Below are 15,130 nucleotides of genomic sequence, written 5' to 3'. Positions count from 1 at the left end.
AAGTCTGTGTGTGTGTGTGTGTGTGTGTATATATATATATTGTTGCGGAAATGGCCCTTAGTGGTTTATTAAATATAGAATTAGTTCAGGTCCCCTCTTAGATGTATGTTTACCATAGATCGTCTGTACTGGGATGGTAGTTTTGTGTCGGAAGGTGTAGCAGGCTGTTTTGTGTGGTGCATTGGTGGTGTACAAGAGACGGTTCCCTTTTAATTACATCTTGACAATCAAACAAGGTGCAAGTTCCATTAAGACCGGCCTCGGTTGCAATGCCATGATCGAGGCAATGGATTGACGTGAGAAAGCGCGATTTTGCTAGAAAAACGACAAGCGCCGTCGAAAACCGGAAGCGGCGCTTCCAGGGAGTCGCTGAGCACGGGCGAGGGAGGAGGTGGAAAAATACGCATGCGCGGATGGCGTGTGGACAGGCCTTCGCGGCGGGTTCCCGCCAGAGAGCTCTCTCCGCGCGTGGTTGAGCGGGAGAAACGGAAAAGCGCCGGGCATCGATGGCGCTACTGTACACGGTGTTGAACATCGAGCGGAGAGAGGGAACCAGACGCGCCATTAGCGCGTGTTGAACGAACGGACCGCGCAGCAGCTGCTTCTCGCGCAGTTGCAGCCCGAGTGAACGGGAGCGAGCGCGCATCGATAGCGTGGTCGAACGAGGCGTTGAACATCGACGGACGACGGTGGATGTTAACACGTCGATAAAAGAGCATTGAGCTGCCGCGTGGAGTCGTCGGCGGGTTATCGCGGGCGCCATTGGGTGACGTTGCGTGCGCCATTTGGTGACGTTGCGCGCGCAGCTGAAAAGCACGCGGCGGTTCGACGGGGCGCTTGGAGTGAGCTGTGCATGTGTTTGCTGAACGGTTGGGTTGAAAGCGAGTGCAACCGGAAGAACGAGAACCACCAAGGCGAGTGAGAATAACGGAGTTCTCTCTCTCTCGGAAGAAGGGAGTTCGACAATCGTGCTGATCGCGTGGCCGATAAGGAGAGCGGGTGGCCGCCATTTCGCGACGCTTGATGCGTGGCCGTTAAGAGGGCGGGCCGCCATTTGGCAGACTGCAGGCCCAAGCGGGGCCTTCGAATCCGGCGACATCGACTTGTTACGAGCTGCATTCGCCCTTTTCACATCTTCACCTCTCGTCCATCAACACCACCAAGTACCCCCTGTCTTGTATGAATGTTGTCCAGGCCTAAGGTTTATCTCGTTAGGGTCACCCCGCGAAACCCTTAATCGTAGCTCCCTAGATAAGAGCGGGTTATTACTCATAGTTGAATTATAATGTTATCGTGAACGCCTTGCTTGTTTTGTGTACCCTAATGTTCCCCCATTAAATCTGGTTGATTCGTATGGAAGTTGCCGCACTGCATTCATCTGTGTCGCATTGAAGAGCAATCCGCTCGATTTGTAATTAAAACCAAGCTGGCTACAGGTTGCGGCAGACTTCGCTCGGTCTCTGACAAAACCCAACCTGTAGCGACGGGTGTCTCCCCAACTGGCAAGGCACAGGTGTAATTTGGTATCGCGATAGAGGCGCGTAACCCGAGATCTGTGTCGAACCAGCCGGCGTTGCACCCGTGGGACGGCCGTGCCGGGAGGCGCGACCCGTCACCTACAACAATATATATACATATACATATATATATACATATACATATATATATACATATACATATATATATATATATATATATATATAGTAACGAATTTGAGAAGTGTAACGATTTTGAGAAAGTGTAACGAATGTGAGAAGTATGGTTTTGTTGTGTGTAACTGACCCTCGTAATGTAAAGAAAGGTCGAAGCTCGTCCTCTTAGTTAATTTCATAAACCTACACACAGGACACCATATATCCTTTTAAATAATTAGTCCCTTATTCTCTGTAGGTTAAGGATGTGTTTCCCACTAGTTTGACTCTTCATTGCACCGAATTAAATAAGAGTAGGCCCTCCGACGCCCCATGGCAGCTTCCAAGTGCCAGGTTTGCCACTTTGATGCAATTGACTCTTTAGGCACTTTGCTGCATTTTCATCTGCCGTCCAGTTTGCTGCAATTGACTCTTTAGGCACTTTGCTGCATTTTCATCTGCCGTCCACTTTGCTGCATTTGACTCCATTACGCACGAGGTAACGACGAAGAAGAAAGACGGGTCTCCACCTCGTCATAGAGGGGAGGAGTAAGTCGGCCCCGCTCATCCAACCCAGAACGAGGGGTTTGGCTTGAGAGGGCGGAGAGAGAACGCTTGGGGGAGGTTCGCAAAGGGTGAAGGGCGGGGCCTATATAACCCGCCGCGGGACGCTCCCCAAGGAGATGAGCTGAGATGAGGAGATGAGCAGATGAGCTTTTTGGAGAAGATTGAGGTCCGAGGAAGAGTGAGAGAGGTGCGGCAGATGCGCGATCCAGCTAAAGCAGCCAAGAGAGAACGAGACGTGAGGGGGTGCTGATACTGAGCAATACGCCGAGACCCTCTAGGCCCTATTGCCGGCTGTGGAGACGCGGAGCTGCCGGCTGTGGAGACGCGGAGCTGCCAGCTGCTGTTCGCTTCGAGCACGGAACGTGGACCTCGACGGTGTGGAATTGCCCGGACCTTTCCTGCCCTGCCATCGGCTTGGACCTTCTCCTCCCTCCAGTGATTCCTGCCATCAATTCCCCCGTGTAAGTGTGCCCGTTTGTCCGTCTTTCATGTTGTCTTGGGGTATTAATTAAGACTGCCATATATAAGCTAATCATTGCACTATGTCTCCTGCTCCTTCAATTGCCTTATAAATCATCTTTCTTTTCCTTTCTGCTTAGTGTGTATAAATAGTAATAAATCTTGTTATTCCCTACTTTGTTTTTACTTCTTCATGCTCTTTCGGTCGCTTTAGAGGTTTCCATATTGAGTGCACGACTGCATGTGGCGCGACTCGGCCAACGTTTGAGAGGGTTAGTCTTTGGTAATGCTAATGGCTCGAACGTCGGGTTGCTAAAAACCGCTCGGCAACTAACTTGACCATCCAAACCGGGGTTCGAGCGGTAATTGTCTCCCTAGTCTGCGGAGGGACGGATAAAGGTATTCGGGATAAACCCTGGACCCATAACCCTGATCCGTTCCATCCCGTGGGATAGCGTTACAAGTACCAGGAACGGGGAGACGGCCAGCTTAACAGGACAAGGGGCTAATCACCCCTTGCTAACGGGAGAGCCGTCCTCCGTATCCGTAACAATATATATATATATATATATATATATATATATATATATATATATATATATATATATATATATATATATATATAATACATATATATAGTTACGTGCTCCTCCCCAAACCCCGGTCACGGTGTACCTCCGAGCCCCGAGAGGGGTCACGGCAGAAAGATGTTATTCTGTGTGTCAAAGAGCAATGGTGAAACCACACCAATTGTTACCAACAAACAAGTATTGTTTTAAGGTCACACAAGAATAACAGCACAAAAACAATAGCAATCAATTGTACAACCAATATATTGCTGCGGTTTTGAGATTGGCACATTGAAGTCATTGAAGGTTAAAGGTTTGCCCCCCATAGTTAGTCACACGAGCAACATATAGGCCCATTTGTAGTATAGTTATGTCTTACTATGTGTAAGAATAGGCCATTTCCCCTCTTAGTGCCTGCGTTGTTTAAAGACAGGAGAATAGGCCATTCCATTCATATTGCATCCACCCTCCAATTCTACCTCTACGGGCGTAATCCAGCCCACGCCCCATTTGGCTGACCACTAGTCGAGGAACACGAGGTCGGCCTAAAAATGTAGGGGCGGCCTTGAGGTCGCGAGCGGCAGAGGCGATGACGGTAAGAGCCACCAGCCAATCAGAGCTCGAGCAGCATGGAGTGAGAGGGCGTGGTGAAGCGCGTCTGGTGAGTTCCGGAGGGTCCGCGGGGCGGGTCTATATAAGCCCATGCGAAAAGCCTTCGAAAGGACTTACAGCGTGATAAAGGACTTACGAGGAGGACTCGCGTGCATACGGCAGTAGCAAAGGACTAGTTTGAGGACTTGCGCAGAAAGAGCGAGAGCGAGAGCGAGAGAGAGAGAGAGAGAGAGAGAGAGAGAGAGAGAGAGAGAGAGAGAGAGAGAGAGAGAGAGAGAGAGAGAGAAAAAAAAAAACTTGCATCACTCGCCATTGTTGAACTTTGAACCGTACAAGTACGCAGGCACAGCCAGACGCGCCGGTAACGCATATAGCGCATTTCGGCCACGCGAGTGAACGCGGCCATGACCGCGAGTGAATAAGCGCCAGCCGCGCCAAAGTCCCCTCCCTTACCGTTTGCCCCGTGATAACCCGCTCCGTTCAGGCGACACGTGGCGAGTTCCTGTTTTCACCGACTTCCATCTCCACGGGACGTGCCAGGGACCGGAGGGAGCTGCACGAGAGCCATCCCTGGATGCGCTGGGAACATCATCCTGCTCATCAGCAACCCCCGTGTGTGTGTGTGTGTGTGTGAGACGGGCCCGTTTGTCCTGGGTATTAAGTATAAGGCTGCTCTGTGTCCCTTTCCTTCTGCCATTGTATAGTGTAAATAAATCTGTGTTCTTTCTTTCCTTTCCAATCCGATCGCCTTTGTGATTTCTCCATTGGCTAAGCGTGGTACGAATACGATCGCTCCAATCGGGTCTAAGAAGTAATAACGGCGCGGATCACGTGTACGCAACCGCTCGGCGTATCACCAACACACGTGGTTCGTGCGGGGCTTGTTTCCTCGCTCCAGGGCAGCGCTAGTACTTAGGTAACAGCGAATTTGGTCCTGAAACCCTATTTAGCGCTGTCCGGAAGGGACGTAATAGGTCCTGGGTCGCGCCAGGTCAGTCAAAGACAAGGGGACTAATCCCCCCCTTGGTAAGGGGAGGAGGCCGGCAGCAGATCCGCAACAATATCATTCCTATGATGGTACCATCAGTTTCGTACAATATAACTCACTGTACTCCAAGTGAGCGAAAATAACATTCCCAATGTCTCTGTCCCAGCTTCAAACCAAAGTCGATCCACGCTCTAGTGATCGTCAGAACGATGTTGTATCGAGACCAGAATCCCGCTCGGTTGACAGTCACACTGCCAAAGATAGGCAAAAGTGTCCTCAAGAGGCGGCTGGGAAATCACACCTTCGGGTATGGACGTTCAACAGCTCCCAATCGGCGAACCGCAATTTCCCACTCAAAATCCACGTTACACACACACACACTCAGGTTAACGGCTGGATGCGTTGAAATGGTTGAAGCGAGGGGAAAAACCTGGAGCGATGCGAAATCAGGCACGAGGTAAAATGGCCAACAGTCCGTTCTCGAGACGTAACGGCACTCCAACGATTCTCTTCGGAATAAACCGCAAAACCTGTCACGCAGGTTTATCTGTCACAGCGATAACAACTCTGTCGCAGGAATCCCTTTCCCAGGAAACCCCAAAGTTCGCTAGTGACCCCCGTTCGCCAGCGTTTGCTCCAGACCTCCAAGCAGCTCGGCTCCTTCTCCACCTCACTCGCTCCGCCTCCTTTTCCTCTCCTTCCTCGTCCGGTTCCCGATCCGGGTTCCGGTTTCTTTTTAAAACACTAACTTTTTTTTTTACCTTTTGAAAACAGCAATCTCTATTTCACTTGAACGATAACAATAATAGTACATGGAACCAAAAATGTTTACAGTGGATGAGAACCACAACAACGGAAGTGACGAATCCGTAACAATATATATATACACACATACACACACACACACACACACACACACACACACACACACACACACACACACACACACACACACACACACACACACACACACACACACACACACACACACACACACACACACACACACACACACACACACACACACACACACGGTGCTTCATTATGTTTGTAAAAATGGCTGCCATAGTCAGATTAGAAATGATATTACAACCAATTAAATGTTCAGTCATACCATTGTTATGTATACTCACAATATTAATGAAACGTGCATTGCATAACTTTATTGTTACTTCTACTTTTCATTGTAATTCTTCAAAATCTACAAAGTTGCAAATACCCCTCTCTGGCCTCCCCAAAATGCATTGGTAGGTCCATAGATAAGTTTGGCAGGGGTTTCCTCCTTCTGACTCCCAATTTATTTGACTTTATTTCCCTCTTCCTCTCACTCTGTAGCCGCTGCTAACACAATAACTTAGTTTTGGGAATTTGTCACAAGAGGATTGAGTAAAACTCGGGCTGGACAGCAATTGCTTGAGTACCATGATAGCATTGTTTCCATGGAGACAACAATGTTGTTAAGCGATGCCGGGCACTCCTTTCCGTTGGAATGCTTGCTTGAGCGTTTTGAATCGAACAAGCCGCTTAGCAAGTGGTAGGCAAGCCGCTGGCTGAAGGACCACACCCCAGCTGTCATTAAAGCTGGCCAACTCTTCGCGATGAACACTGTGGATCTTTAACATCCACCGACGAAAGCCAGCAGATGAGATACCCAGCTTAACATCCCTCCAAGGAGGGGTGCACCTCATGACGAAGCACCCTGCCTGTGAAGCACCAATCCAACAGCATACCGTCGGGTCGGGAATAAAACCCAGACGACAGATCAATCACAGGTAAATGTGCTACCATCCTGTCGGACTATTATAAAAAGTAAATCAAATACTGCACACATAAACCTGCCTAAAAAAACAAGAACGAGAACGAGCACTCGGTAGAGCGCACACCTCCGCCAGGCGAAACAGTTTACGTTTTGTATCCCACTGATAGGCCAGATCTGGAATTCGGACGTGAACCAAAATCTAATCGGCTTGTTGCTGTCATTTAACCAAATTGGCCACCAAATTTTGTCATAAGTTGCCCACAACTTTTTGAATATCATGCTATATATCGGTTTTAGCCCCATCACTCAGTGGTGAAGAATCACTTTAAAATATATTTTTTTAATTCTCGTATCCGGATCGGTATTCGGGTCTTCACCAAAATCTAATCAATTCGACCTTGTCCAACACTCAACAAGTTCACCAAATGTGGTGTTGTGCATAGAAGGTACACTAGAGGGGGCATTTGTCACAGCTGTCTTGTTGTGCTGCTGTTAAGTAATGCAAGCTTTGATTGCGGACTCTACGTGTGCGTCCATTCCTGGCCACCAGTACAGATCCCTTAACCGCTGCTTTGTCCTCACTATGCCCTGGTGAGTGACATGCGCTAATTTGATGAAATGTGATTGTAGTGCATCCGGGACAAGAAGGCGGTGAGTACCTCTCATCACGCAGTCCTCTTGTAATGACAGTTCACTTTGCAATCTGAAGGAAGGAAGGAAGGAAGGAAGGAGATCAGGATCCAGGCCTTTCGACGTTTTCGGCCAGCGCTTTGCTTTGTAAGCATTTACCGCAGCTTTGCTTGAACAGGGCAGGAAATACAGGCAGTTTTGAATTATTCAGCTGTCACAGCAGTGAGGGTTGATGTGAGCGCGACAACCTCAACATCATCCTCCAGGCTTGGCTCTGAAATAGACAGTGGCAGGCGAGACAAGCAATCAGCTGCTACATTTTCAGAGCCAGGCTTGTACTGAATGTCATAATTAAATGACAGAACCGTGCAGACCATCTGGCCACGTGCATTGCAGCTCTTCTCAATCCTTTTGTGGACAGCAGTGTAGCGAGAGGACTGTGGTCAGTGCGTAATGTGAAATGTCTGCCTCAGAGATAAGTCCTCCACTTCTCTGTCGCCCACACACATCCAAGTACACTACTCACAATAAGTTAGGGATATTGTGGGATTGAGTTTTGTTTTTTTTTATAGGGGTTAGGGTTAGGACATTGAAATCAAGAATGCTGTGTTTTTTCACACATTAATAACCATAGAATTAGGACCAACAACTTTTTTCAACATAGTTAATACACAAAATCAACCACACCGAAGAACCTGCCAATATCCCTAACTTATTGTGAGTAGTGTACTTCCTTTTCCCCCGTGGAATATTTTCTTTCCGATTCATTCAGCGTTCGGGATGCAAATGCGATGGTTTTCTATGTTTTGTCAGCGTGGATTTGCGTCAGGACCACTCCAAGACCATAATCAGAGGCATCAGTTGTCACTATGGTGTATAGCTCTGGATCAAAAAGAACGAGAGCTGGACGACTGACAATCAGTTCTTTAACCGAGTCAAAACTGTGCTGTGCCTCGACTGACCAGGAGAAGTTGGATGGTCCCCGTAGTAATTCTCTCAGAGGTTCCACAACTGATGCATAGTTAGGGATGAATTTTGCATACCATGACATGAGTCCGAGAAAAGAACGCAAACTCTGCACGTCTTTCGGTGGGGGTGCTTGTGACACCGCAACAACATGAGCAGGGTCAGGTTTCAGTCCTGCGTGTGACACCACATGTCCTAAAAATGACAACTCCGTCTGTCTGAAGTGGCATTTTGAAAGGTTCAGTTTCAGCCCAGCTGCATCGATATGTTGTAGTACCTCTCTGAGGTTTTTATCATGTGCTTCGGGAGTCCCTCCAAAAACGATTACATCGTCTCGGTAACACCGAGCTCCGGGCTGGTTTTTTTAAAATGGCAGACATCATCCTCAGGAAACAATTATTGGTTGCTGAAGCGAACCCATAAGGGATTCGTTTGTAGCGAAACAGTCCCTAATGCATAATGAAGGCAGTGAGGTCCCTGCTGTACTCATGAAATACAACCTGGTGGTACACACTTTGCAGATCCAGTGTGGAGAAAAGTGTGCTGCCTCGCAGCTCGGCAAACATCTCCTCAATATGCGGAAGAGGATATCCGTCAATCACCACCGCTTTATTTGGTTCTCTTAAATCCACACACAGACGAATCCCTCCGTTTTTCTGCATTGCCACTACAATTGGTGAAACCCACTCTGAAGATTAAATTGACTCAATTACATCCAATTTAACGAGCTTTTTCAACTCCTGAGAAACAGCATCTCACATAAAAAGGCAAGCAGTGCAGCTTTTGCTGGACTGGAATCACATTGGGTCGTATTTTAACGAGATGAATAAACGCCTTTGCACAGCCCAGGGTGTCCTCCTTACTGTCACCTGTAACATTTGCGACTGGAGTTCGATTTGCCCTGTTTTGGGTGGTAGAAGTGATGCTGCCATTCAGCAATTGCATGTCGAGTGCAGCAACCAGGTCTCTGCCCAGAATGGCAGTGCCGCTCCGCACTAGGTAGAATTATTCTTCCGAATCCATCCATAACTTTGTGAGATGCCATGCTATATATTTGTTTTGGTCCTCTATCACTCAATGGTGAAGGTTTTACTTCAATTTTTAAAACTTTCATAAATGGATCTTGACCAAAATTGAATCGATCGATTCGTCCTTGTTAAACCCCAAACCCTGCCCAGCAATTTTCGTCCAAATCTGTCCATAATTATTGGCCCAATCACTAAATGGTGAAGAATCATATATAAAATAAAATAAAAATTCTCGTAACCGTATCCGGATCTTCACCAAAATCTAATCATTTCGTCATTGTCAAACACTCAACCTGTCCACCAGGTTTTGGCACAGATCGTCCATAACTTCTTGAGATATCTTGTTCACAGACAAACTGGGGTGAAAACATAACCTCCATTCACCTGCAGTAATGCTCATGTTCCATTGAAACGAACTGAAGCTGTAACCACGACAGTGTTGCCATTACCTTATAGCTCCTCCAGAATGTACTTTCAGGTGATGTACCTCCACCCAGTTGAGGGTACGTGAAGATCGAGGTGGGTCGGTATGATGCCATACTTCACTTGCTACGAAACAAAACATTCAAAAAGTAGTCAGAAGTCAACGGTCTGATGAATATCTCTCGAAAATAAAAGCAATTCATGGAAGCCAATCAGATGACGAGCATGATGGTGTAATGTTCATTCACTCCATGAAGTTTCCATAAATTAACACCTTCAAACCACTGACGTGTTAACGAGCCAGAACTTTAATGGAAGGTGTCTTAAGAGATGCATTTGCCTCAATTCCAACCGAACACACAGCCGGAAACCTCAGAAGCATCAAGAATGGTATGCTATTACACCACCCAACGGCGTGAAAGGCCAAACGACATTTTCACAGCCTTTTCCAATCAGATCACACACAGGTAGCCGGCATACCTCTGATACTCAAAACAAAATGGCCGTAAATAATTTGTTGCAAGATAGAACAAGAGTTTATTAAACACATACCGAGTGAATCTAGCGCCCTCTTCTCACTCTGTGAAGCATCGCAACACACACGTGGAAACGCTCTGGCCGGACCCGGAAGTACCCTCAGAATCAAGCGATAAATTCACTTCTTATAAAGGATTTATTTTTACAATTTAAGACTTTGTCCAACCAAATATCCTCTTTCGCTTAACGATTTATCGAAAGTAAACGTAAAATAGTCACGAAACGGAAAAAGCAAACGCGACGATAAACCTCAGCGGAGCTTACGTAAGGACGATGTCACACGATGCCGATGTGCGCTCTTTGGGAATATACAAGCGTAGGCTGTGCAGCGCTGTGGAACGATATGAGACATATTCATGTTATGCAACGTGTTATGATCTATTAGTATAAGCGAAAATGAATATTCTAGCATGAAAATTGCATTCTGAAGGAATAATCGATTTCGATGACGTCACGCGCCATAAAAATTGCGTCATCGCGCATACATTCTTTTCAAGGTGCTGAACCTGGAATTTCGTGGATCTGGAATGCAAAAGTAAAAAAAAAACTATCTAAAAAAATTCTTCATTTCAGCATCGACAAACACCGATGTGTGGGGTCTGCTGAGATATTGAAAATTAAAGTTGAGGAAAAGTCTGCCTTGGAAGACAAAAGCACCTCGACGGTGCTGAATGTCCGCCGGAACGCGGGTCCACACAACACAGCAACACAACTCACCAGCACGGCCATCCACGCAACACAGCACACCAGCACGGCCATCCACGCAACACAACTCACCAGCACAGCCATCCACGCAACACAGCCCACCAGCATGGCCATCCACTCAACACAGCTCACCAGCACGGCCATCCACGCAACACAGCTCACCAGCACGGCCATCCACGCAACACAACTCATCGGCACGGCCATACACGCAACACAGCTCACCAGCACGGCCATACACGCAACACAGCTCACCAGCACGGCCATCCACGCAACACAGCTCACCAGCACAGCCATCCACGCAACACAGCTCACCAGCACGGCCATCCACGCAACACAACTCATCGGCACGGCCATACACGCAACACAACTCACCAGCACGGCCATTCACGCAACACAACTCACGGGCACGGCCATCCACGCAACACAACTCACCGGCACGGCCATCCACGCAACACAACTCACCATCACGGCCATCCACGCAACACAGCTCACCAGCACGGCCATCCACGCAACACAACTCACCAGCACGGCCATCCACGCAACACAGCTCACCGGCACGGCCATCCACGCAACACAACTCACCAGAACGGCCATCCACGCAACACAACTCACCAGCACGGCCATCCACGCAACACAACTCACCAGCACGGCCATCCACGCAACACAACTCACCAGCACGGCCATCCACGCAACACAGCTCACCAGCACGGCCATCCACGCAACACAACTCACCAGCACGGCCATCCACCCAACACAACTCACCAGCACGGCCATCCACGCAACACAATTCACCAGCACGGCCATCCACGCAACACAGCTCACCAACACGGCCATCCACGCAACACAACTCATCGGCACGGCCATACACGCAACACAACTCACCAGCACGGCCATTCACGCAACACAACTCACGGGCACGGCCATCCACGCAACACAACTCACCGGCACGGCCATCCACGCAACACAACTCACCATCACGGCCATCCACGCAACACAGCTCACCAGCACGGCCATCCACGCAACACAACTCACCAGCACGGCCATCCACGCAACACAGCTCACCGGCACGGCCATCCACGCAACACAACTCACCAGAACGGCCATCCACGCAACACAACTCACCAGCACGGCCATCCACGCAACACAACTCACCAGCACGGCCATCCACGCAACACAACTCACCAGCACGGCCATCCACGCAACACAGCTCACCAGCACGGCCATCCACGCAACACAACTCACCAGCACGGCCATCCACCCAACACAACTCACCAGCACGGCCATCCACGCAACACAATTCACCAGCACGGCCATCCACGCAACACAGCTCACCAACACGGCCATCCACGCAACACAACTCACCAGCACGGCCATCCACGCAACACAACTCACCAACACGGCCATCCACGCAACACAACTCACCAGCACGGCCATCCACGCAACACAACTCACCAGCACGGCCATCCACGCAACACAACTCACCAGCACGGCCATCCACGCAACACAACTCACCAGCACGGCCATCCACGCAACACAACTCACCAGCACGGCCATCCACGCAACACAACTCACCAGCACGGCCATCCACGCAACACAACTCACCAGCACGGCCATCCACGCAACACAACTCACCAGCACGGCCATCCACCCAACACAACTCACCAGCACGGCCATCCACCCAACACAACTCACCAGCACGGCCATCCACCCAACACAACTCACCAGCACGGCCATCCACGCAACACAACTCACCAGCACGGCCATCCACGCAACACAACTCACCAGCACGGCCATCCATGCAACACAACTCACCAGCACGGCCATCCACGCAACACAACTCACCAGCACGGCCATCCACGCAACACAGCTCACCAGCACGGCCATCCACGCAACACAGCTCACCAGCACGGCCATCCACGCAACACAACTCATCGGCACGGCCATACACGCAACACAGCTCACCAGCACGGCCATCCATGCAACACAGCTCACCAGCACGAATCCACGCAACACAACTCACCAGCACAGCCATCCACGCAACACAACTCATCGGCACGGCCATACACGCAACACAGCCCACCAGCATGGCCATCCACTCAACACAGCTCACCAGCACGGCCATCCACGCAACACAGCTCACCAGCACGGCCATCCACGCAACACAACTCATCGGCACGGCCATACACGCAACACAGCTCACCAGCACGGCCATACACGCAACACAGCTCACCAGCACGGCCATACACGCAACACAGCTCACCAGCACGGCCATCCACGCAACACAGCTCACCAGCACAGCCATCCACGCAACACAGCTCACCAGCACGGCCATCCACGCAACCCAACTCATCGGCACGGCCATACACGCAACACAACTCACCAGCACGGCCATTCACGCAACACAACTCACGGGCACGGCCATCCACGCAACACAACTCACCGGCACGGCCATCCACGCAACACAACTCACCATCACGGCCATCCACGCAACACAGCTCACCAGCACGGCCATCCACGCAACACAACTCACCAGCACGGCCATCCACGCAACACAGCTCACCGGCACGGCCATCCACGCAACACAACTCACCAGAACAGCCATCCACGCAACACAACTCACCAGCACGGCCATCCACGCAACACAACTCACCAGCACGGCCATCCACGCAACACAACTCACCAGCACGGCCATCCACGCAACACAGCTCACCAGCACGGCCATCCACGCAACACAACTCACCAGCACGGCCATCCACCCAACACAACTCACCAGCACGGCCATCCACGCAACACAATTCACCAGCACGGCCATCCACGCAACACAGCTCACCAACACGGCCATCCACGCAACACAACTCACCAGCACGGCCATCCACGCAACACAACTCACCAGCACGGCCATCCACGCAACACAACTCACCAGCACGGCCATCCACGCAACACAACTCACCAGCACGACCATCCACGCAACACAACTCACCAGCACGGCCATCCACGCAACACAACTCACCAGCACGACCATCCACGTAACACAACTCACCAGCACGGCCATCCACGCAACACAACTCACCAGCACGGCCATCCACGCAACACAACTCACCAGCACGACCATCCACGCAACACAACTCACCAGCACGGCCATCCACGCAACACAACTCACCAGCACGGCCATCCACGCAACACAACTCACCAGCACGCCCATCCATGCAACACAACTCACCAGCACGCCCATGCATGCAACACAACTCACCAGCACGCCCATCCATGCAACACAACTCACCAGCACGGCCATCCACTCATCCCAACTCACCAGCACGGCCATCCACGCATTCCAACTCACCAGCACGGCCATCCACGCATTTCAACTCACCAGCACGGCCATCCACGCATCCCAACTCACCAACACGGCCATCCACGCAACACAACTCACCAGCACGGCCATCCACGCAACACAACTCACCAGCACGGCCATCCACGCAACACAACTCACCAGCACGGCCATCCACGCAACACAACTCACCAGCACGCCCATCCATGCAACACAACTCACCAGCACGGCCATCCACGCAACACAACTCACCAGCACGGCCATCCACGCATCCCAACTCACCAGTACGGCCATCCATGCAACACAACTCACCAGCACGGCCATCCATGCAACACAACTCACCAGCACGGCCATCCACGCAACACAACTCACCAGCACGGCCATCCACGCATCCCAACTCACCAGCACGGCCATCCACGCATTCCAACTCACCAGCACGGCCATCCACGCATCCCAACTCACCAACACGGCCATCCACGCAACACAACTCACCAGCACGGCCATCCACGCAACACAACTCACCAGCACGGCCATCCACGCAACACAACTCACCAGCACGGCCATCCACGCAACACAACTCACCAGCACGGCCATCCACGCAACACAACTCACCAGCACGGCCATCCACGCAACACAGCTCACCAGCACGGCCATCCACGCAACACAACTCACCAGAACGGCCATCCACGCAACACAACTCACCAGAACGGCCATCCATGCAACACAGCTCACCAGCACGGCCATCCACGCATCACAACTCACCAGCACGGCCATCCACGCATCACAACTCACCAGCACGGCCATCCACGCATCCCAACTCACCAGCACGGCCATCCACCGTAGCATGACCGTGCTTGTCCCAACAAATGTCATCAGGCACTCGTCACAGCCAGAATGAGGGAAAAGCTGTCATCGCCTCGCAGTTTCA

The 15,130-nt window shown here is 50.7% G+C and overlaps 2 protein-coding genes across 4 annotated transcripts in view; one reads left to right on the top strand and one right to left on the bottom strand.

Moving 5' to 3' along the window:
* The window catches only part of UTP15 (UTP15 small subunit processome component), a 93,226-nt gene extending 82,946 nt beyond the window's left edge, over positions 1–10,280 (bottom strand). The window contains exons 1-4 of one of the 3 annotated variants that reach the window (XM_078782115.1): positions 10,185–10,280; positions 9,659–9,758; positions 7,375–7,489; positions 7,245–7,288 (exon numbers count right to left, since the gene is read on the bottom strand). Coding sequence is in view for 1 of the 3 variants with exons in the window: in XM_068123052.2 (XP_067979153.2) it covers positions 9,659–9,748 (90 nt within the window). In the remaining 2 variants the exon portion in view is untranslated. Of the gene's footprint in view, positions 1–7,244; positions 7,490–9,658; positions 9,759–10,184 lie in introns of all 3 variants that reach the window. The other 2 variants (XM_078782114.1, XM_068123052.2) reach the window with 2 other exon arrangements.
* LOC137431586 (hyccin) overlaps positions 1–15,130 on the top strand; it is a 576,074-nt gene that overhangs the window by 70,220 nt on the left and 490,724 nt on the right. The window lies entirely within an intron of this gene.

This window comes from Myxine glutinosa, chromosome 7 (assembly GCF_964187855.1).
Source record: "Myxine glutinosa chromosome 7, kmMyxGlut1.1, whole genome shotgun sequence".
Classification (NCBI taxonomy): Eukaryota; Metazoa; Chordata; class Myxini; order Myxiniformes; family Myxinidae; genus Myxine; species Myxine glutinosa.
The sequence above is the reverse complement of the archived record's forward strand: the minus strand, read 5'-3'. Positions and strand labels throughout refer to the sequence as shown.